This window comes from Entelurus aequoreus, linkage group LG02, assembly GCF_033978785.1.
Source record: "Entelurus aequoreus isolate RoL-2023_Sb linkage group LG02, RoL_Eaeq_v1.1, whole genome shotgun sequence".
In the NCBI taxonomy this organism is placed as follows: Eukaryota; Metazoa; Chordata; class Actinopteri; order Syngnathiformes; family Syngnathidae; genus Entelurus; species Entelurus aequoreus.
Window position 1 is genome coordinate 18,457,973 of NC_084732.1, and position 24,531 is coordinate 18,482,503.

General features: G+C 38.7%; 2 protein-coding genes across 2 annotated transcripts in view; both read left to right on the forward strand.

Moving 5' to 3' along the window:
* The window catches only part of heatr3 (HEAT repeat containing 3), a 28,356-nt gene extending 24,535 nt beyond the window's left edge, over window positions 1-3,821 (forward strand). Inside the window, exon 15 of the mRNA XM_062066870.1 lies at window positions 2,063-3,821. Within this exon, the coding sequence (XP_061922854.1) occupies window positions 2,063-2,176 (114 nt within the window). The 3' untranslated portion in view covers window positions 2,177-3,821. The remainder of the gene's footprint in view (window positions 1-2,062) is intronic.
* Window positions 3,822-9,262: 5,441 nt separating this feature from the next.
* Window positions 9,263-24,531, forward strand: part of tent4b (terminal nucleotidyltransferase 4B) — a 69,781-nt gene continuing 54,512 nt past the window's right edge. The window contains exon 1 of the mRNA XM_062023512.1: window positions 9,263-9,803. Coding sequence (XP_061879496.1) covers window positions 9,307-9,803 — 497 coding nt within the window. The 5' untranslated portion in view covers window positions 9,263-9,306. The remainder of the gene's footprint in view (window positions 9,804-24,531) is intronic.

A 24,531-nucleotide genomic window follows, 5' to 3' on the forward strand; every position in this document is an offset into this window, starting at 1 on the left:
TCCATTTTCATAACAGAAACTAAAAGCTTATGTTGTTGTTGTTGTTGTGCCGTAAATCCAAGTGCTTTATTCGACACAGATGACCACATTATAGCATCTTTGATGATATTTGTTAGCATCAAGAAGATATCCTTAATAGTATTAATAAACTACCGGTAGATGAATAAATCTCTCGTAGGCTCAACAGCATATACTGAATCTTGATATTGCTGAACAACAGGGATATCTATCGCTAAATAATGAGACAAAATATGAACTTCACACCATAAAAAAAATTGCAAACATGAATTGTAGATGACAGACTAATAATTGTTGCGGGAAATCAACTGCAAACAAACGTATCCTTTTTCTCATTAGCGTCAGGATCACAGCAGCACGGCACTCGTTATGGCGATCAAATGCGTTACTTACCATTTTGAGTATTGCTGAGAAGGTAGTTGTTTTCCAGATGTCTATGGATGTGATGATACTTTTAATAACCTCCGAAATGATTGGTAGGAGAGAAAAGGGTCTGTAGTTTAATGGGTCTTGTTTGTTTCCCTTTTTAGGCCCTGCTATAACCTGAGCCATTTTCCATCCTGTTGGTACTGTGTTGCTAGTAAGGGATATGTTAAAAAGTTCGGAAAAAATAGGAGAAAGCGGTGGAGCGCAGCTCTTCAAAACTGTGGTCACTTGCTTTTGATGTATCAAGGTTCCGAAGTTTCTTGATGACAATCTTGGGCCAGAACTTGAGGGAAGATATTGACTCTTGTGTCTTAGGTTGCAGTGATGATGGAGCCTTTCCTCTGTCATGGAGACTGGCATTATTAATAAAAGTATTGTTCAGAAGTAGAGATGTCTGATAATATCGGACTGCCGATATCATCGGCCGATAAATGCTTTAAGATGTAATATCAGAAATTATTGGTATCGGTTTCAAAATTATCGGTATTGGTTTCAAAAAGTAAAATTTATGATTTTTTAAAACGCCGCTGTGTACACGGACGTAGGGAGAAGTACAGAGCGCCAAATAACCTTTAAGGCACTGCCTTCGTGTGCCGGCCCAGTCACATAATATCTACGGCTTTTCACACACACGAGTGAATGCAAGGCATACTTGGTCAACAGCCATACAGGTCACATTGAGGGTGGCCTTATAAACAACTTTAACACTGTTACAAATATGCGCCACCAAACAAGAATGACAAACACATTTCGGGAGAACATCCGCACCGTAACACAACATAAACACAACAGAACAAATACCCAGAACCCCTTGCAGCACTAACTCTTCCGGGACGCTACAATATAAACCCCCGCTACCCCCCCTAACCCCGCCCACCTCAACCTCCTAATGCTCTCTCAGGAAGAGCATGTCCCAAATTCCAAGCTGCTGTTTTGAGGCATTTTATAAAAAATAATGCACTTTGTGACTTCAATAATAAATATGGCAGTGCCATGTTGGCACTTTTTTCCATAACTTGAGTTGATTTATTTTGGAAAACCTTGTTACATTGTTTAATGCATCCAGCGGGGCATCACATCTAAATTAGGCATAATAATGTGTTAATTCCACGACTGTACTGTATATATCGGTATCGGTTGATATCGGAATCTGTAATTAAGAGTTGGACAATATCTGGGTTTTGGCAAATAAGCCATTATCGGACATCACTATTCAGAAGCAGTCTTTTCTCTAGGTTTGTTATTATGAAACAACTATTTTCTGATTTTTTTTTTTTGATGACGTTTGCACAGGCTATTCAGGTGGGAAGACACATTTTTCTGAATATTCTCTGCCAAAAACAATGGATTTTTTCCAACTATACAATTGAGTGATTATTTAGTAATACGTAATTGATCATTCTATCATGATATCTCATTATGGTGAAAAAATGGTCCTTTTAATGTTGATAAAGTACTGACATTTATTAGATTCTGGGTTGACCATTGAAAAGCTAAATTGGACGCCAATGGCACAAACACGGTATTATTGTCAACTGTTGGAATAATGCCCAGTGGGATACATTGTAGCCGCCTGTTTGTGATTTTTTTTTTTTTTTCAAATCTTTTCTCCAAGCAGCTTCGTAAAGCGGGAAGAGACACCTACAGCCCTCAGCAGCTGTGTGTGCTGAACAACGTCAAAGTCAACCTGAGAAGATTCGTGAGCTACCTGGAGACTGTGGTGAACAAATGAAAGAGTACACACACATTATTTATTATCATGTTGGGAGAAAACATACGTTTTTGTTTGGTTTTCTCAATTTCTATTGTACATGGTGATGTTTGCTGTGAAGAAAGTGGATTTGATCCTCTTTTAGCAACAAGAGCATGCCCAAGTTGAAGATGCAGAAGTGAAACTTATGCTTGCATTCTGTTAGATGACCATCAGAGGGCTGCCTCCTTGTCTTAGGCAAGACACGTTTATTTCGAGAGCACAATTTGTGCTAAAAGCAAATTAAAGTGCTTTACAGATGCATACAATTACAAGACGGTGAATGAAATGTTAAAAAAATCATGAATTCACTTAAAATTCAGTTAAAATACTTTCAGTTGTCATATGCACTGTTAAATAAGTGTTTTAGGGCTGGATATGCATTATTAGACATTGTCTACTGGTTAAAGTCCTTGTTGGGCCATCTTTCTCTTTTATAAAGTCTTATTCATGACATGCAAATCAGAAATACACAATTCGTGTGTATATCTGCATAGTTTTAATACAATTTTCCAAGTGTTCATGTTGGGCAAACATGGATCTTTGCATGATGCAATAGCTTGTTTTGGGAATAATTTAGTTGTTGGATATGCCTGCAGTTGAATAATTTTGTTTGGAAAAATGGGGTGTATAAACTTCATTAACTGACTGAAATTTGTGTTGCTCACTTGCATATGTCTGAAGAGACATAAGTCAGCCTATGCATTTTCTGCTACAACACAGCAGAGCTAAATCTTGTTCATTAAAATGTCCAATAACCTGCTTTTCCCCCCCCAATTATTTGTAATAAAATGTCTTAAAATCATGTTTCTCAAATTGTGCTGCAAGTACCGCTGGTGGTATGCAGGAAAATCTGGCACTTTTTTTGTACTTTTGATATAAAAAATGATAAACATCACCCTGCACATATACATTTTTCACCCAAAATTTGCAAGCAAAGCTAAATATTTGAGGTGGTACTTGGAGAACTATTTTAATTGGAAAATATTGACTGTGATGACAAGGACAGGTGTGTCATATTAAAAAAAAACTTATGACTAATTGCTGCCAAATGTGCATCAAGATAATTAGCAAAGGCTAAGAATACTCGCATACCGTATTTTCCGGACCATAGGGGGCACCGGATTATAAGGCGCACCGACGATCAGCAGGTCTAGACAGGTCTATTTTCATACAAAAGCTGCACCGGATTACAGGGCGCATTAAAGGGGTCATATTTTTATAATTTTTTTCTAAATGTAAAACACTTCCTTGTGGTCTACATAACATGTAATGATGGTTCTTTGGTCAAAATGTTGCATAGATTATATTTTACAGATCATCTTCGAAGCCGCTTTCTGACAGTCGCTTCTGGATGCGCCGTTTTGTGGGCGGTCTTATTTACGTGGCTCACCTTCGACAGCGTCTTCTCCCCGTCATCTTTGTTGTAGTGGTGTAGCGTGCAAGGACGGGAGTGGAAGAAGTGTCAAAAGATGGAGCTAACTGTTTTAATGACATTCAGACTTTACTTGAATCAATAACTGAGCAGCATCTCCTCATCTGTTGCTCACTCGTGCCATAACGCCGGAAATGTGTCCCTTGAAAAACTGTCCGACCGGAACTGTCTAATAACTAAAGTTCCTTGGGTGAATAAAGTAAACTCACTACACCGGTATGTTTTAGCGCTTTCATGGCTAGTTTACTGACAGATATAAGTAAGAACTTTACACTACTTTATATTAGAAATGGCAACAGCAGAGGATGAACGTCCCATAACAAGAAGATAGAGGAAAAAGAAGCTTATTGACTACGGAGTCGCCACGGACTACAAAGGCGGACACGCGCAAATTTTCAGGATTTATGCAGATCCCAAATACAGATCAGAAGGTAAGAAAAGTTGCTTTTGCATAATATTGCGAAACCAAATGCCAGATAATGTCTTACCAAATACACACACCATAATAATACTCCTATGTTGAAGCACAGTACAATCCATCAAGCGGTCCGATTTAAAAGCTTACCAAAGTCGTACTAAAACATTTTGACAGATTTTTGCGCATCCTGTGTAATGTTCTATATTTTCAATGGAACATATACAATTTTGGTGTTTACTTGAGTCATATTGCAGTCTACACTTATCTCTTATGTGTGACTGCCATCATATTGCAATCTATATGTATCGCTTATGTGTGACTGCCATCTACTGGTCACACTTGTCATTTCACCATGTACCAAATAAAAGAGCTTTGAGGTCGGTAAGCACAACCAAAAATGATTCTGTACATTAGGTTATAAGGCGCACTGTCGAGTTTTTGAGAAAATTTAAGGATTTTAAGTGCGCCTTATAGTCTGAAAAATATGGTACATTTGATTTTTTATATTTGAAAACAAAATTGTGTAGAATTTTCATTCGAAAACAAATTGATTATTTTCCGGAATCACTGTAATGTAACAAAATGTTAAAGTATCAAAATTTCAGTGTCATACTATTTTAGTTTTTTTCTCCATTTTTTAAAATTTTTTTTAATTTTCTTTATGTGCTGCGAGCCACAAGTGGCCCCCGAGCCACATTTTGGACCCCCTTGTATTATTTAACTTAGCTCAGGTGTGTCCAAACAGTTTTCACAAAGAAAAGTACAAGTATGCGGTGGCCATTTTGATATTTTTTTTATTTTGTAAAAAAAAACATGCTGAAAACAAACATTATGTATAGATCAGTGATTCTCAAACTGTGATACGGGCTCCATCTAGTGCTAAGCCAAAGAAACACCTAATTGAATATTCAAACACAGTGTGACTGTTCAAACTGTGCAATGTTGCAGTGGCCAAAATATCAGTTAAACTTGTGAAATAAAACCGCTGCCTTGTTTTTAATGAATACTTAGGCCTAGGACACTACTGCATTTTAATGTTGGTCGTTATGGTGGTACTTGGAGAGCCAAGTGTTTTCTGAGGTGATACTTGAGAACCACTGCTATAGAAAGATTTTGCACACAACTAAAGACAAAACTTTGTTTCAGCTTTGTGTTACAGGTGACAAAGTGCACTATCATTAGTTATTACAGGGGTGTCCAAAGTGCGGCCAGGGGGCTATTTGCATAACAAAGCTCGAGTTTTGTTGGCCCGCAACATATTGTTGGAAATAAAAATAAGTAAGAAAAAAGAACAAAAATACATATAGTAATGAAAAAAAGCTGAATTTGTGATGTTAACTACAAAACCCAAAACCAGTGAACCCATTGTGTAAATGGTAAATAAAAATAGAAAACAATGATTTGCAAATCCTTTTCAACTCCTATTCAATTGAATAGACTGCAAAGACAAGATACTTAATGTTCGAACTGAGAAATTAAATTTTTTATTGCAAATTATCATTAACTTAGAATTTAATGGCAGCAACACATTGCAAAAAAGCTGACACAAGTGGCAAAAAAGACTGAGAAAGTTGAGGAATGCTCATCAAACACTTATTTGGAACACCTCACAGGTGAACAGGCTAATTGGGAACAGGTGGGTGCCATGATTGGGTATAAAAGCAGCTTCCATGAAATGCTCAGTCATTCACAAACAAGGATGGGGCGAGGGTCACCACTTTGTCAACAAATGCGTGAGCAAATTGTCCAACAGTTTAAGAACAACATTTCTCAACTAGCTATAGCAAGGAATTTAGGGATTTCACCATCTACGGTCCATAATATTAAAAGTTTCAGAGAATCTGGAGAAATCACTGCACGTAAGCGATGATATTGCGGACTTTCAATCCCTCAGGCGGTACTGCATCAAAAAGCGACATCAGTGTGTAAAGGATATCACCACATGGGCTCAGGAACACTGCAGAAAACTCTCAGTAAGTAGTTGGTCGCTACATCTGTAAGTGCAAGTTAAAACTCTACTATGCAAAGCCAAAGCCATTTATCAACAACACCCAGAAACGCCGCCGGCTTCGCTGGACCCGAGCTCATTTAAGATGGACTGATGCAAAGTGGAAAAGTGTTCTGTGGTCTGACGAGTCCACATTTCAAATTGTTTTTGGAAACTGTGGACATCGTGTCCTCCGGACCAAATAGGAAAAGAACCATCCGGATTGTTATAGGCGCAAAGTTGAAAAGCTAGCATCTGTGATGGTATGGGGGTGTATTAGTGCCCAAGACATGGGTAACTTACACATCTGTGAAGGTGCCATTAATGCTGAAAGGTACATACAGGTTTTGGAGCAACATATGTTGCCATCCAAGCAACGTTATCATGGACGCCCCTGCTTATTTCAGCAAGACAATACAAAGTCACGTGTTACAACAGCGTGGCTTCATAGTAACAGAGTGCGGGTACTAGACTGGCCTGCCTGTAGTCCAGACCTGTCTCCCATTGAAAATGTGTGGCGCATTATGAAGCCTAAAATACCACAACGGTGACCCCGGACTGTTGAACAACTTAAGCTGTACATCAAGCAAGAATGGGAAAGAATTCCACCGGAAAAGCTTCAATAATTGGTCTCCTCAGTTCCCAAACGTTTACTGAGTGTTGTTAAAAGGAAAGGCCATGTAACACAGTGGTAAAAATGCTCCTGTGTCAACTTTTTTGCAATGTGTTGCTGCCATTAAATTCTAAGTTAATGATTATTTGTCCAAAAAAAAGTTTAAGTTTCTCAATTCAAACATTAAATATCTTGTCTTTGCAGTCTATTCAATTGAATATAGGTTGAAAAGGATTTGCAAATCATTATATTCAGTTTTTATTTACGAATTACACAACTTGCCAACTTCACGTTTCTTAATATCAATACAATTTGTTACATATAACTCAAAGTTGACACTTTTTTCAAAATGAAATAATGTCCCCCACATACTTAGACATTCTAATTTTGTATTAAATGTTTTGCTTTTTCCTCATTACATCCTTTTGCTCTTATTTCTCACATTTTTACTCTCGTTTTTTTCCGGCAAAACTCATCCTGCGGGCTGCAAATGGCCCCTGGGCCGCACTTTGGAAACTTTTCACATTATCTCAGGATTCTAAGAATAATAACAAGTTAGAAAAATTTACGAAAATACATATTGTGATGAAAAAGCTGAATATGTGAGGTTAACTAATATCAATACAATTTGTTACATACAACACAACTTTTTTCAAAATAAAATTATGTCCCCCACATACTTAGACATTCAAATTTTTTATTAAATTTTCGTCTTTTTCCTCATTACATTACATCTTTTTGCTCTTATTTCTCACATTTTTACATATTGTAATGAAAAAAAAGCTGAATATGTGAGGTTAACTAATACCAATACCATGAATTGATTTATGTGGACCCCGACTTAAACACATTGTTTCCCACACATTCATTTATTTGTGGCGGCCCGCCACGAAATAATTACGTCCGCCACAAATTTAAACAAAAATGTTTTATTCATTTTTTTGTCCTGTCCAGCTTCTCAGGCAAATCATATAGTTGATGTAGATGCCCATATAGGCTGTTCAGATTTACTTTACAAAAGAGAAGTGTAGGATACTGCTCTTGTTGCCTTATTTGTATTTGACCACTACTGTTTTCTGTTTATTTGTTACTGACTATGGCAGGACACCTCTGCCTCTGTTTCACTTTATGTTGCTGGTAAATAATATGGTTGTTGTAGTAGGCTAAAGTTAAATTATTTAGTATGCACTAATTAAAGGGGCACAGCTTTAAGAGACATTTTAGCTTTTATATTTTATAAGATATATTTTTTGTAAGAACCACAATTAATAAATATATTTCAGTGAATAACTTATTGTTCAAATCTGTATATAAATATGTACATAAAGTGTTGTAATTATATTGTAAAATGGATGGATGGACGTTTAAAACAAAACTGTTATTAATTAGTAAGTATACATTTTTTTTAGCCTTTTTAGAGAAAATCATATTGTAGTAAATTATGCAAATTACTCGATGATGTCATGGTGACCACGCCCATAGCCACGCCCCCACCGCCACAGGTATCTTGGCAGTTTATGGGAAACACTGTAAACAAGTTGAAAAACTTATTGGGGTGTTACCATTTAGTGGTCAATTGTACTGAATATTTACTGTACTGTGCAATCTACTAATACAAGTTTCAATCAATCAATCAATCAATCAAAATATAATTTGTTACATATAACACAAAATAAAATAATGTCCCCCACATACTTACACATTCTAATTTTTGTATTACATTTTCGTCTTTTTCCTCATTACCTTACATCTTTTTGCTCTTGTGAAAGAGATCTTGATCTCAATGGGTTTTCTTATCTGGTTAAATAAAGGTTCTAAATTTCTCACATTTTTACTGTCGTTTTTTTTCTCCAGCAAAACTCGTCCTGTGGGCTGCAAATGGCCCCCGGCCCGCACTTTGAACACCACTTTACCATGAATTGATTTACGTGGACCCCGACTTAAACAAGTTGAAAAACGTATTTGGAATTGTACGGAATATGTACTGAACTGTGCAATCTACTAATAAAAGTTTCAATCAATCAAAAAAAAAACTGATTTGGCTCCAACTATCTACGGTGGCCCTAAATGCCCACAAACAGCAACGTCCAAACGCTTGAAACACAGAAACCACGCTAACTAAGGTGTTCAAACCGAGGTGTAAACTTTAACTTGTCACGCTTAATGATAACCTTCCATGGGGAGGAAACATTAAATCAGACATTGTTACGTAACTGGCTAACGAGGATTTTAAAAAAACACAGTTGTCAGTTACGTAAAACACGTACGTAGTCCCTATTCGCCATTCGCCCCGCGCATGCGCAGCTGCGGCATGTGCGCTCCGCCATTGAACTATCTTCCATCTGGAGGAAAAGGGTCAGAGACGCCGCTCATCGACGCCCGCGCAGACGTGTGTTTCTCCGGGGAGCTGCTCACCGCCGCCTTGACCGGAGCGGCGACTGGAATACTTATTGACGGACACTCTCGTCGCATTTTCCGCGTTCGCCCGCGGAGTGTCGTACCGACAAAAGGATTTTTTTTTTTTTTTTTTTTTAAGCTAAAAATCGGAGAAGTAACGGTGGGAGCCGAGAAAGCTAGGCGGCTAAGCTAGCTAGCTGAGCCGTGCTAGGGGGCGAGGAGGAGGGGAGGGGGGGGGGAGCTGCTCGCCTACTCTCGTTTGATGGATCCGAGAATCGCCTGGTTTCAACCAGAACAACGCGGACCCGCTAATAACCTGTGGATGCAAATCTGGGAGACGACGCAAGGGTTCGGCTATTTGCATGTCAACAACCGCACCGGCAGGATCAGCAGCAGCCTGAAAGCAGCGAGCCTCAACGGGGCGTCCAGAGCCGCCCTCGCCCTCGCTGAGGGGACCGCGCCGCTCGAGTCGAACGCCGGGATGACGAGCCCCGCCGGGGACGGGGAGTTCATGGTGCAGCGGGACTTTTTGCCACTGGAGAGCATCGGCAACCACAACCACCGAGCCGCCAGCAGGGGCGGCGGACAGCAGCAGCAGGGCAGTGTGGGGACGGACGGGCACCCCAACAAAAGGAAACGGGTCAACAAGGCGAGCACTTTCGGATTCAATTCCAGCCTCCAGAACACCAACACGGAGGGCCGTGGCTATTACACGGGCACGCCGTGGAAAACACGGAATTACTCCGAAGGAATCGTGGGGTAAGCGGAAGTTTTGTTTTCTAAGAAGCGCACATGATTCAAAAAAAAAAAAAAAGTGACATGCAGCTTGTGCTACTGCGACTACTAAACCCCGCCCACCCGCGTTGTGACGCACGCCGTCGTTCGTGTCACGTGATCCGCCCACATTGTACACACAGCACGTGTGGGCCGACAACCCCATAGGACACATGCGTGGAGAAGTCGAGTGAAGTTCACCCCAAGCCAGAAACTTTAGGTGGATCAGGCAGCAGCTTGAGAAAAATGAAGAGCATTCTTCCTGTGTGGGGACGGTATAGCTCGGTTGGCCCGTACCAGCAACTTGAGGGTTCCAGGTTCGATCCCCGCTGCCGTTGTCCTTGGGCAAGACTCTTTACCCACCTACTCCCAGTGCCACCCACACTGGTTTAAATGTAACTTAGATATTGGGTTTCACTATGTACCATATTTTCCGCACTATAAGGCGCACCGGATTATAAGGCGCACCTCCAATGAATGGCCTATTTTAAAACGTTCGTATATAAGGCGCACCGCATTAAAAGGCGCATAGAATAGACGCTACAGTAGAGGCTGGGGTTATGTTATGCATCCTGTAGTTGCGAGACCTGTTGCGGCTCAATATTGGTCCATATATAAGGCGCACTGTCAGCTTTTGAGAAAATTGGAGGTTTATAGGTGCGCCTTATAGCGTGGAAAATACGGTAAATTAAATGGTAAACGTCTTGTACTTGTATAGCGCTTTTCTACCTTTAAGGTACTCAAAGCGCTTTGACATTATTTCCACATTCACCCATTCACACACACATTCACACACTGATGGCGGGAGCTGCCATGCAAGGCCCTAACCACGACCCATCAGGAGCAAGTGTGAAGTGTCTTGCTCAAGGACACAACAAACGTAACTAGGTTGGTAGAAGGTGGGGATTGAACCAGGAACCCTCAGGCCACTCTCCCAACTGCGCCACGCCGTCCCCGTAAAATAATAGAATAGAAAGTACTTTATTGATCCCTGGGGGAAAATCAGCACCGCAGTTCGCTCAAGCAAAAGCGCTTTGAGTCACTAGAGAAAAGCGCTATATAAATATACTTCACTTCCTCGTTCTCAGGTTTCGATTGCGCTCTTCTCCCCCCCCCCCCCCCCCCCCAATAATAAATTCCAAACAAAAAGCAGAATTGCTGTGACAATAGAGGCGTGTCATTGGGTTTCCAGAGAATAGAAACTTCTAATAGTACATGTACACATCCATCCATCCTTTTTCTACAACTTGTCCCTTTCGGGGTCGCGGGGGGTACTGTAGCCCATCTCAGAAAATATTAATAGTTAAGAGAAAAAAAGCTTCATGTTGTAAAATACACAAAATGTAGTTTGATTGCTTTCAACCAGAAAGTAAAAAACTTTTTGTTTGATAAGTCCACTCAATAATAAAAGTGTGCACTGACAAAGATGGTCATGTATATTATTATTACATTTATTTTACGAAAATTATGGCATTAAAAAGCCATAACTACAATGTCCAGAAGGATGAAAAACTTCACTTTAAGATGTTCAATATTTGATGAAGTTCAGTTTTGCAAAAAGAGATTGAAAGTCCTTTTTTTGTTTTCATTTAGTTTGTTTGCCTATTTAGACGATCTGCAGTCGCACATGGGCAATACATTTGCAATAAAAAGCATTAAATTACATTTGTTGATACCTGGTGACGGTAAAACAAAAGGAAACGGGTCAACAAGGCGAGCACTTTTGGATTCAATTACAGCCTCCAAAACACCAACACGGGGGGCTGTGGTTTTTAAATGGGCACGCCGTGGGGTAAGAGGAAGTTAGTTTTCTATATAACATGAGTGCACATGATTCATAAAAAATGTGACATGCAGCTTGTGCTACTGCAAATACTAAACCCCGACCCCGTTCGTGTCACGTGATCCACCCACATTGTACACGCAGCACGTGTGGACTAACAACCCCATAGGACACATGCGTGGAGAAGTCAAGTGAAACTTTAGGTCAGTATTTTTCAACCACTATGCCAGTGTGCTGTGGGAGATTATGTCATTTCACCTCATTGGGTTAAAGTATTTTTTGCAAACCAGTAATTATAGTCCGTAAATAGTGTGCCGTTGTTGAGTGTCTGTGCTGTCTAGAGCTCGGCAGAGTAACCGTGTAATACTCTTCCATATCAGTAGGTGGCAGCAGGTAGCTAATTGCTTTGTAGATGTCGGGAACGACGATGATATTTTGTCGTGATCCCAATATGCAGACGAGAGCGGGAGGCAGCATGCAGGTATAAAAAGGTATCTAACGTTTAAACCAAAAATAAACAAAAGGCAAGTGCCGCTAAGAAAAGGCATTGAAGCTTAGGGATGGCTATGCAAAATGAAACTAAAACTGAACTGGCTGCAAAGTAAACAAAAACGGAATGCTGGACAACAGCAAAGACTTACAGCGTGTGAAGCAGAGACGGTGTCCACAAAGTACATCCGTACATGACATGACAATCATCAATGTCCCCACAAAGAAGTATAGTGTCCGCACAACTTACATTTTCTTGATTGTGTAAACAAGCAAGTGTGAGGAATAGCGATCAAGGAAGACATGAAACTGCTACAGGAAAACACCAACAAAAGAGGAAAAGCCACCCAAAATAGGAGCTCAAGACAAGAACTAAAACACTACACACAGGAAAACAGCAACAAACTCAAAATAGGTCACAGCGTGATGTGACAGTTCGTGACAGTACACCTACTTTGAGACAAGAGCTATATTGATGCACGATTGGTTATGGTTTAAATTCATATCCAACACTGGCGAGAACGACTTTTTAATTGTCAATATCGGCTGGTGAGTTTCATTTTTCAATGATTTCTGCTGGTGATGTGCCTCGGGATCTTTTCAATGAATAAAAGGCCTTGGCTCAGAGAAGGTTGAAAAACACTGCTCTATATAACATGAGTGCACATGATTCATAAAATGTGACATGCAGCTTGTGCTACTGCGACTACTACACCCCGCCCACCTGCCCCGTGACGCACGCGTCGTTCGTGTCACGTGAACTGTCCACATTGTACACACAGCACGTGTGGACTAACAACCCCATAGGACACATGCGTGGAGAAGTCAAGTGAAGTTCACCCAAGCCAGAAACTTTAGGTGGATCAGGCGGGGTTGTCGCGGCAGCTTGAGAAAAATGGAGAACACCCCCTCGTTCTGGGGTTACGACTGCGCTCTTCTTTTTTCTCCCCAAAAAATTCCAATTTGTAGTCAAGTCATTAATAACTCAGTGTTTCCCACACATTCATTTATTTGTGGCGGCCCGCCACGAAAGAATTACGTCCGCCACAAATAAAATAAAAATATATAAAAATTATTATTTTTATTTTTTGTTGTTGTCCTTTCCAGCTTCTCAGGCAAATCATATAGTTGATGTAGATGCCCATATAGGCTGTTCAGATTTACTTTACAAAAGAAAAGTGTAGGATACTTCTCTTGTTGCCTTATTTGTATTTGACCACTACTGTTTTCTGTTTATTTGTTACTGACTGTGGCAGGTCACCTCTGCCTCTGTTTCACTTTATGTTGCTGGTAAATAATATGGTTGTAGTAGTAGGCTAAAGTTAAATTATTTAGTATGCACTAATTAAAGGGGCAGAGCTTTAAGAGACATTTTAGCTTTTATAGTTTACAAGATATATTTTTTGTAAGAACCACAATTAATAAATATATTTCAGTGAATAACTTATTGTTCAAATCTGTATATAAATATGTACATAAAGTGTTGTAATTATATTGTAAAATGGATGGATGGATGGATGGACGTTTAAAACAAAACTGTTATTATTAATTAGTAAGTATACATTTTTTGAGCCTTTTTGAAGAAAATCATATCATTGTAGTAGTAAATTATGCAAATTACTTGATGATGTCATGTGACCACGGCCATAGCCACGCCCCCACCGCCACAGGTATCTTGGCAGTTTATGGGAAACACTGTAACTACATCATTATGTGGGAAGGGAAAACCAGTGATGTCAGATTTCTTTACACTATGATAAGTTTCTATTCTCTGGAAACCCAATATGGTCAACTTCTTCAGTACAAAGTCAATGGGGCTCAAGATTTTTAGGCATGTGAAATTTCCCAAAAGAACGGGAGAATTGACATTTTTAAACATGGATTTTTGCTTCTAAATATCACCCCTGCAGGTTTTTTTGAAGGAATATCAACAAAAAGTTTGAATGCTCGGCTCAGTCGTAGGTACTGGGTAAATTACATGAAAACCCGTATTAAAATATTAATACACACATACTGTACCTGTTTTCAGTCACATTAGGTGTGTAACGATAAACGGTATAATGATAAACCACGGTAAAACTTCCCACGGTTAGTATTACCGTTTTAAGTTCAAATTATCGGAAAACCCTGACTGTTATAACTTTGATAAACTCACAGACCAATGAGACTGCTCATTTTCCGGAGAAGCCAGCTATGTGCTAGCTAGCGCAAATGCTAACATGAATACAAGAGACACTAAGGTCTTTCACCATTAAAAAAACGACATTCCCCGATCTAAACTTGTATAAACACATTACTCTCTGAGTGACTAAGATGTTCAATTGTGCCCATTAAACCTGCATACTGTGCTCGCTTAGACTGAGGGATCCATCAATACTTAAAGAAATAGGAAAGGAACTTGCGCGAACATGGCGTTCCTAACACATGTTTTTTTCTGTGTCATTAAAAATACACTAAAAATTTTACAAACAAAAACACGAGAAGATAAACATATTTAAATACTCCAAAAATATGTCTGTATAGTAGCCAACAAATTTGAATATATAACATATTTCTTTGACAAGTAATTATAATGTGTTGCTATTTATTTAATGTATTTAGTTTTTTAAACTTGGTTGTAAGTGTGTTCAAGCACTTTTTGAGCACATTCAACAATGTCGCTGTTTTAGTCCAATATAGTAATGAGGACTGAGGCCGAGTCAATCAGTGACCTTGATACTGATTGGTGTCCTCTGGTGGCCAATACTAATGTAGTATTGATATTTTTAGTTTAGTTAACCATGCTTATGTTTGAAAATGCTTTATTAAGAAACAAAAAAATTGTAGGATGTCATGCTTTACAAAAATAAAATATTAAAAAAACTGTGTGATAAAGCTGCAATATTTAAAGCGCGGGTAATCGTCATCATCGGCGGTCACTCGAACGAGTATGACGATCCTCCTGGTAGGGGTGTATCCCTTTATGGAGGATGCCTGTGCGTGACTTTGTTTAATGTGGGGAGACTGGTGCACAGACAGTCACCACATGATCCTTGACAGAATCGGGTCAGGGTCCAGTGGCATGGAGTCCAGGACGACTGGGGACCCTTTTCTGCTGCAGCCTTCTTCTGCCATCGCAGCCGTTGTGGTAGTTCTTAAATCTACCGTCTTCCGCCTGCTCCGCCGTTGAGGGCTTCACCATATCCCTGGCTAGGGGGCAGTCAGGTACTAGGCCTTTGCCAAGGGCCACCTGGGGTAACAGTAGTAAAGGGGTTAACCTCCTAGTGCCCCAAGACCCCATAGAGGAGCCTCCACTGCCGGATGCACTTTAACGTGCCTGTGTTTTTAAAAGGTGTAAATCTTTGTTGTTTTATAGTTCTCTTATGTATTTTAAAATGTATGTCTTAACTTATTGTTTTTTTGAAACTGCTCTGTGACATGTGCTGTTGACCTCTTGGCCAGGTCACCCTTGTGAAAGAGAACTTGATCTCAATGGGTTTCTTATCTGGTTAAATAAAGGTTCTAACGTCACCCCAGGACAAAGCGCGGGTAATATTGATACATGGTACATGGTAATTTGGATTTGTTATATATTGTATATATTATATAAAAATATAATAGTATATCAGTATATATTATATACCGTATTTTTGGGAGTATAAGTCGCTCCGGAGTATAAGTCGCACCCAACACCAAGAATAGACATTTGAATGTCAATTTAAAATAAATAAAGAATAGTGAACAACTGGCTGAATAAGTGTACGTTATATGACGCATAAATAACCAACTGAGAACGTGCCTGGTATGTTAACGTAACATATTATGGTAAGAGTCATTCAAATAACTATAACATATAGAACATGCTACATGTTTACTAAACAATCTGTCACTCCTAATCACTAAATCCCATGAAATCTTATACGTCTAGTCTCTTACGTGAATGAGCTAAATAATATTTTATATTTTACGGTAATGTGTTAATAATTTCACACACAAGTCAAGTCGTTCCTGAGTATAAGTCGCACCCCCGGCCAAACTATGAAAAAAACTGCGACTTATAGTCCGAAAAATACGGTACTGTATATATAATATGTAAATATTACATATATGTTATATTCTATATTCCTACTATGGTGCATTTTTAGTCTACTTTATAGCTGCATTATCCTTTCCATCCTTTGTAACTGAGCTACTGTGTGGAACAATTTCCCTTGTGGATCAATAAAGTTTGTGTAAGTCTAAGTTTGGCAAAGGACAACTGTACTCATACTTTTTACCAAAGTTGTGAGAATGTAAACATCAGTAAGTTAAAATTAAAGTACCAATGATTGTCACACACACACTACATTATGGTAGTGATTGTTTTATCGGTATATTTTGAGGGGGGTATTTAAATGCTGAGAAATGTGGAAGACAAGCCCCAACCTAAATGTGTGTGCAGCTCTGGAGTCTACGGCTCATCCTCATTTATAGTAATATGGAGGCTCTCTGTTTGCAAGAGGACATTCCTCAGTGATTAGCTCTGTTTAATACCACACTCGTCACCTCTGAAGGCCTCTCAGTATTCACCAGGACCTGCTGCTTGACTCCTCTAGCACCAAGGGAGAGGGTGTCTCGTCTCCAGTGGGTATAAATTGTGTCTTTTTGTGGTATGAAGACAGTTATTAGCCTTTTCCCTTAATAAAAACCACTGCAGGAGATGGAGAATTATTTGGTGTTTGGTTCATGTTAAAGGTCCCCTGTAATACAAAAATGACTTCTTAATGATTCACTGATATTAATGCGTCCCTAGAATCCCGTTTACGAGCACTAAACGTGAGAAAATTCGATCTCCCTCACAGGTTGACCCACTTTTCAGAGAAGAGGCGCTCATACACTTTTTATGGACATGACCTACCACCTATTACCCGCCCCTCGATAGATAGGCCCATCCCACGTACCACTAAAATAAAGTAGGCTTTGCTACACATCCTAAAATGAAGCTCTGCCTACTATGTCAGTCAGCTCCAAATATAAGAGCTGTAAATGTAATAGTTTTTTTTAGTGAGTATGCTAACCTAGCATGATGTTACTGTTTGGGGTAAGGATGTAACAATATAAAAATGTCATATTGCAGTTATCATTTTTATTGTGGTATTGTTAAAGGTGCTAAAAAGTACTTATACAAACACTGAAATATTTTGACCAAGTTTTTTTTTCATAATAAAAAAAAAAACTATACCCCACTATTTTACATGTTGTTTTTTTATGCTTAACTGATAGTGTTTTAATCTTGGTGTTTTATCTGTTTTACCGGCTAAGCTTTTATTGTTTTAAATACTGGTTTCTACTGTAGCACTTGAGAGACTTATTTAAATGAAAAGTGCGTAACAAAGCAAAATTATTATTATTATTTATTATTTGGCATCCTACTCTTTTCAGCGGTTTTTGAAAACACATTTGTCACTCTTTCAATGGGCAAAATCGATTAACTTAGTTGCTCAGACAGAAATGTGTTTATATAAGACGAGATTGGGGTGTGTCGTTGCTTAATGGGGAAAGACGTTGATGTATTTTGTTTTGATGTTAGCATTTAAGATAGCGATCTGGCACCAGTCAGTCCCTGAGTTTATAAAAGTGTATTTATCAATCACGGTTTTTCAAAAATGGTCATTTATAATGGTTAAAATACTAACCGTCAGGAGTCTTACCGTGATTATCATTATTACAGTTTATAGTTGCATCCCTACACACAATATATTTGTCATGTCTGAAGAAACATTACATTACACACATGCAATGATATGGATAGTCCATTGCGTGAGAAGGGAAGGGGAAGATGTCCAAACTGTTATGATTGATTAAGCATGTTATTGTATTTTTAAGCGCACAAATTAAGTGTTTGCCCTATAAACCGACCTACCGTGTATGGATCTTAACGTCTCTGTCTCTCGCCCTCTGTGTCCTAGGAGAGCACTCTGCACAGCCTTTAGGTTTGATGTTCACAGTTGAATAGCTCAGACAGCAAAGTGTGAGTAAAAGTTGAGATCAGAGTTTGTCATACAGTACAGGCCAAAAGTTTGGACACACCTTCTCATTCAAAGGGGTTTTCTTTATTTTCATGACTATTTACATTGTAGATTGTCACTGAAGGCATCAAAACTATGAATGAACACATGTGGAGTTATGTACTTAACAAAAAAAAGGTGAAATAACTGAAAAACACGTTTTATATTCTATCTTCTTCAAAATAGCCACCCATTGCTCTGATTACTGCTTTGCACAATCTTGGCATTCCCTCAATGAGCTTCAAGAGGTAGTCACCTGAAAGGGTTTTCACATCACAGGTGTCATAGTTTTGAGGCCTTCAGTGACAATCTACAATGTAAATAGTCATGAAAATAAAGACAACACATTGAAATGAGAAGGTGTGTCCAAACTTTTGTCCTGTACTGTATGTCATTGGGGAAAAACATTGATACGTCTTAGAAGTCTTAATTTTTGCATTTAAGCTAGCAGGTAGCGCACTTGCTTCTCCAGGAAATTAAAAACGTCACTGGCCGGTGATTTTATCAAACTGTGGTCATCAATCACGATTTTACAATCTAACCGTTGCAAGTTTTACCACGGTTTATCATTAGTACGGTAATTGTAACATCCCTACACAGCTCATTAGCATTTAAGATACAGACACCATAAGGCTCACTAAAAGCTCTTTTAGGCCGTCTACAATTGGGACAACACAGTTCAAATACACTATTTTGGGACCTCTGACTCTCATTTAAAAGTGTTAAGGAATACTAAAATGTGGGACCTTTAACTGAATAAAATGTGACCAGTGTAAATAGCCTCAAGGAAGCCAAATGACTTTAGTTTCATGTCTGTATTTGGAATAATAGGACATCTTGTGTTCGTTGCGTTTTGTCATTCAGAGCATAAAATTATGTCTGGCAGCCTCGTTCAGAGTATGTGATTTGGGCCGGCAAGAGATCATAAATTTGCGAATGGTTGCAGCATATGATTTGTTTCCTCACAAGTAGCAACGAGGTGGGCGTGCATCTGAATACATTTTTCCCTCAGGAGCGTCTGTACACTATATTTGGCCATGGGTACTGGCCGGGGAGACAAAGGCATGTGCTTATTTGTGTTCGACAACGCTCCCCCCTTTCTTTGCGGGTCCAACCCGAGCGTCCCTTCTCACGGCGGAGAGGGAGTTGTGTTGACATGCTCTGCACGGGCGACGACTTGCGCAGAAACCACAGCCCTTCGTTTGAGGCTCTCCAATCAAACAGGAAGTTTTACGGTTTCCTAGCGATGTAGCCTTGGATGCTTTGTATGGTCTGTGCAAGTCAATGTAGCCTCTTAGAGCTGCAACTCAACTCTTTCAGTCCACACGTTTTTGTTGGTTTATAGCAGAAAGAGTGATGGAGTTTCACTCACGATGTAGAAAATGGTCACTTGAAGACATATAAGGAACTCTGAATTACTGGGCCGATAAAACCATATCAATATATATCGCGATAGACATAATTAGGGCTGGGCGGTATACCAGTATTTTAGTTAATACCGGTATATTTTAGAAAGAGATATATACAGTACAGGCCAAAAGTTTGGACACATTTTCTCATTCTCAACACAACTGATGGTCCCAACCCCATTGATAAAGCAATACATTCCACTAATCAACCCTGATAAGGCACACCTGTAAAGTGATAACCATTTCAGGTGACTACCTCTTGAAGCTCATGGAGAGAATGCCAAGGTGAGCAAAGCAGTAATCAGAGCAAAGGGTGGCTATTTTGAAGAAACTAGAATACAAAACATGTTTCCAGTTATTTCACTTTTTTTTGGTAAGTACATAACTCCACATGTGTTTATTCATAGTTTTGATGCCTTCAGTGACAATCTACAATGTAGATAGTCATGAAACTAAAGAAAATGCATTGAATGAGAAGGTGTGTCCAAACTTTTGGCCTGTACTGTATTTGAGACAATACCGCCATACCGGTATCTTTTAATGTGCCTTTATTATGGCCGTTTGCTCTTCTCTGCGCCTGACGGGCGGAGCACAGGGCATTCCCTCTGGCTCAACCCTGCCCCTTGCAACAGTATCTGGTTTTGTTGTGCCATATTTCTATCCCACTCTTGATTCTCCGCATGGAGTGAGAAGAGAAAGTAAAAAAAAGTGCTGCAGAGGGTGAATAAATTGTAAATACAACAGGAATTCACCTTGATAGTATGGCAGTTTTTTGGATGTTTTAAGACGGGCCGTAGTCACCGCTTTTCTTTTCAACCTTTGTCCGTTCCCTATTTGGTTATACAGGAAACAACCGGTAGGAACAAAAGTGCAGGACTGTATAGATAAAATAGATTAAAAATTATAAAAAATGTGCTACTTTAAAATAATAGTAATTTGGTCCAATGATATTAAAATAAAAATTAAGACATACCATAAATTATATTCTATACTTAAACAAGAATAAAATACAAATTAAATGTCACACAGCTGTAATTTCCTGGCATTAAACCTCCAGAAAATAGTTCTTCTCAGGTTTCTCTATATTTACAGTTTCACTCTTTGCACTATTTTTGTTACGATTTATTAAGCATTTCTTACATATGCCTTATTTTTTAACCTTAATTTCAGAGGTTATTGTTAAGTGTTCAGTGTGCTTTTAGAATGTTTTTTTTAGATTGGTTGATTGTTTTCCATGGTTGTATTGACATCTCCTCTCCTTTCTACCTTGGTAGCTGAGGGGATCATAATCAGAAGGTTACATTTGAAATATATAAACAATAGCTGTTTCTCAGCTTTGCTCTGTATGGGCCACAGCGGTACTCAGTTGTAATACACTTTTCCATCACTTCTTGCAGTGATGACAATTTTAAACAAACAAGTCTGGAGCTAAAGTTATAGAGAAGTTTATTCAGCGCAGAAAATTTGGTGGAGCTGTATTTTCATGCGTGCGATATTATGTACATTTATTTTAATCGGTTTTTATGAGTCCCTTCTTTTGCAGTATATTTAATTTGTATTTATTTTTAGCAGCCTGACTTAAGCCTTGATAATAATCTTTGTGATTTCATGTCATTTGACAATGTTTATCCTGTTAAACCAGGGGTCGGTAACCCAAGACGTTGAAAGAGGCATATTGGGCCAAAAATACAAAAAACTAATCTGTCTGGAGCCGCAAAAAATGAAAAGCTGTATACAAGTCTTATGATAAAGGCAACACATGACGTTGGTGTCTATATTAGCCATAATAGCCTACTATCAAAATTACTGTGTGTCACAGGCTGAAGCAAATCTTTGTTGACAAAAATGTTGAAATGTAATATTTATTCTACACATTTTTACAACATTAGAAACCATTAGTAAATCAGAGGCTACTCAGAAGGTGAGATAACTCCTTGAAATTACTGATGTTTAATGGCCAAAGGTATAGATGTGTGTGTTCAAGTTAAAGGAAACGGCATCTTTTAATAGATTTATTACAATCTTTGGCAAGCTAAGTAATATTTGCTGTGGTCTATAACAACATGGCACACAAACAACTATCTGAAATGCAGCCAATATTACATAAAGATAATGTGTCATGAGACATGCAAAACTAAATTATATACAAAGAGGATACAAGTAAAGGATATTAAATTAGCTCAAATATACCTACAAATTAGGCATAATGATGCAATATGTACATACAGCTGGCTTAAATAGCATGTTGGCATTGATTAGTTTGCAGTCATGCTCTGACCAAATATGCCTGATTAGCACTCCAACAAGTCAATAACATCAACAAAGCGCACAGCATTAAACTTTTGGTGGACAAAATGAGCCAAAGGAGGAGTGGAAGATTTTACATGTAAACAAACTCTTGCGTCACAGTCTACACCATGGTGAGTTCAAGAACCGCCGAAATTAGTAGGACAAAATGTTCACCAAATATTCTCATCAGTGAAGCATACACACAAACATATTAAACAGTGGGCTTTCTAACAATTGGGAAGGTTTGTGTCATGTTTGTCCTCAAACAAAAAAACATACTAAAACAAAACAATTATTTTCCCCCCATCTTTTTCCATTTTCAATCCTTTTTTAAAAATGCTCCTGGGAGCCACTAGGGTGGCACTAAAGAGCCGCCGGTTGCTGACCCCTGTGTTAAACTATAAATAGGTTAGATATAATTATTGAATATGATTAAAATCAAGAGTAAGGTTACTTGGGGCGTCATGGCGTAGTGGGTAGAGCGGCCGTGCCAGAAACCTGAGGTTTACCATCCAAATCGCTGCCATTGTGTCCTTGGGCAGGACACTTCACCCTTGCCCCCAGTGCCGCCCACACTGGTGAATGAATGATGAATGATAGGTGGTGGTCGTAGGGGCCGTAGGCGTAAACTGGCAGCCACGCTTCCGTCAGTCTACCCCAGGGCAGTTGTGGCTACAAATGTAGCTTACCACCACCGGGTGTGAATGAATGATGGGTTCTCACTTCTCTGCGAAGCGCTTTGATTGTCTAGAAAAGCGCTTTATAAATCTAATCCATTAATCCATTATTACTGATTCAGTGTTGACATTTGAGTGGGCGTCGGGCCCTTCTGTAGTGGAAAAGTTGAGCCCCAAAGGTCAAAAGATAAAGAACCCCTGATATAGATGTTGTTTTGTGAATAGGCAAACCTAGCAAGATGCAGCTCCTAAAACGTGAGTGCAATGTTAGCACTGTAGTTCACATAGCTATGCTAGCGTGGCTAACGTTTGTTTTCTTCCCTACTTTTAGCTCGCCCATCTGTCGTTGCAACCACAAGAACTTTTGCTTCTCTCGTATCTCTGTATCAGCTCATTTACTCTCCGGGTATACTGTAGCATGTCCTGAAGGTGTGCATTCACGTCAAGTCGGGTGTCAGGAGGTTGAGAGTGTCATTGCTTAACGGTGTTACAAAAAAGATCAGTTAGAATAATACATAATGTTGGATATAGAGAACATACAAAACCTTTATTTATTGAATCAAAAATACTGAAATTCCATGACACAGTGAATTTGCAAACAGCTAAAATTATACACAAAGCAAACTATAATCTGCTACTCAAGAATATACAACAATTCTTCTCAAAAAAAGAGGAGAAATATAATCTTAGAGAAAAATGTAATTTAAAACATTTGTATGCACGTACAACACTTAACACCTTCAGTATATCTGTATGTGGAATTAAATCATGGAATGGCTTAAGCAAAACAATCAAACAATGTACTAATATGATCCACTTCAAGAAACTCTTCAAACTTAAAGTGTTTACAAAGAACAAAGAAGAAGAACCATGATAAACATTCTGAATTTATTTCATCCATCCATCCGTTCATTTTCAAAATAATCTTACTCATCTCACCATATGAAATGTAACTTACTTCACCGAATATTATTTATTTATTCATTTATTTTTATTGTGATTACTTATGGAGTATATTGTGAATAAATGGAGAACAGGAAGTGAACAAAAGTTTTAGCAACTGTTCTGTAAAAGAAAAGGGGTAGGATTAAATAAACTCTGCTTCTTCCTACTCCTTTTCGAACATGTTGAAAAGAGAAACTGGAAATTTTGATGCATCATGTTGTATGCTTGCATGTTCTAAATCAGACCTGGGCAAATGAAGGCCCGGGGGCCACACGCTGCCCGTTAAGCTTTTCAATCTGGCCCGCCAGACATTCCCAAATAATTTTTTTAGATTTTTAAAATGGAAAGTGTAGCTGCCATTACGATGTGTGGTGATGTTTTCTAATGACCGTAAGTCTTTAACTATACAAAATATTTAAATGGTTGGAATCTGTGCTTTTGCATTATATACTAGTCACTATGGTAATCTAATTAGTTACTATGGTCATCTAATTAGTTACTATGGTTATCTAATTAGTTACTATGGTAATCTACGTCACAGCAGCTCAGACGAGGCACCAAGCAGTGTGGGCGGGAAGCATTTCCACAGACGCGGAAGGGGATTTTCACAACAAAGGTCTGAAGCTTAGTGATATATCAGATTGTAAGTGGGTTTATTTTGTACCCTTCGCGTTCATATTTCACTGTTTGTTGCATTTTTGTTACGTTTCACTTGATTGTAAAATATGTCAATCGAAAGAGGGTGTGACATTCATATTTTGTAAATAGTCAGTGTTTTATCGTTCATATAAATTTTTAAAATTCCATTACGTTTTATAAGACGGTCTGTCATAACGTTTTTAGCATTCAATCAGACATTATTGTGAGGTTTTGTATTAGTGTTCCTAAAAATAGATATACTGGCCCCCAGACACATTTTTTCTCTAAATGTGGCCCCTGAGTCAAAATAATTGCCCAGGGTTGTTCAAAATAAACTCCAACTCAAACTCAACTCTCAGAAGTGGTTAATCCTTAACCATTTGTGCTTTCATTGCCTTTTATTGCCACTGTCCTTTGGAGGTTGTACTTCTTACTTCCATACTTTGAGCCGCAAAT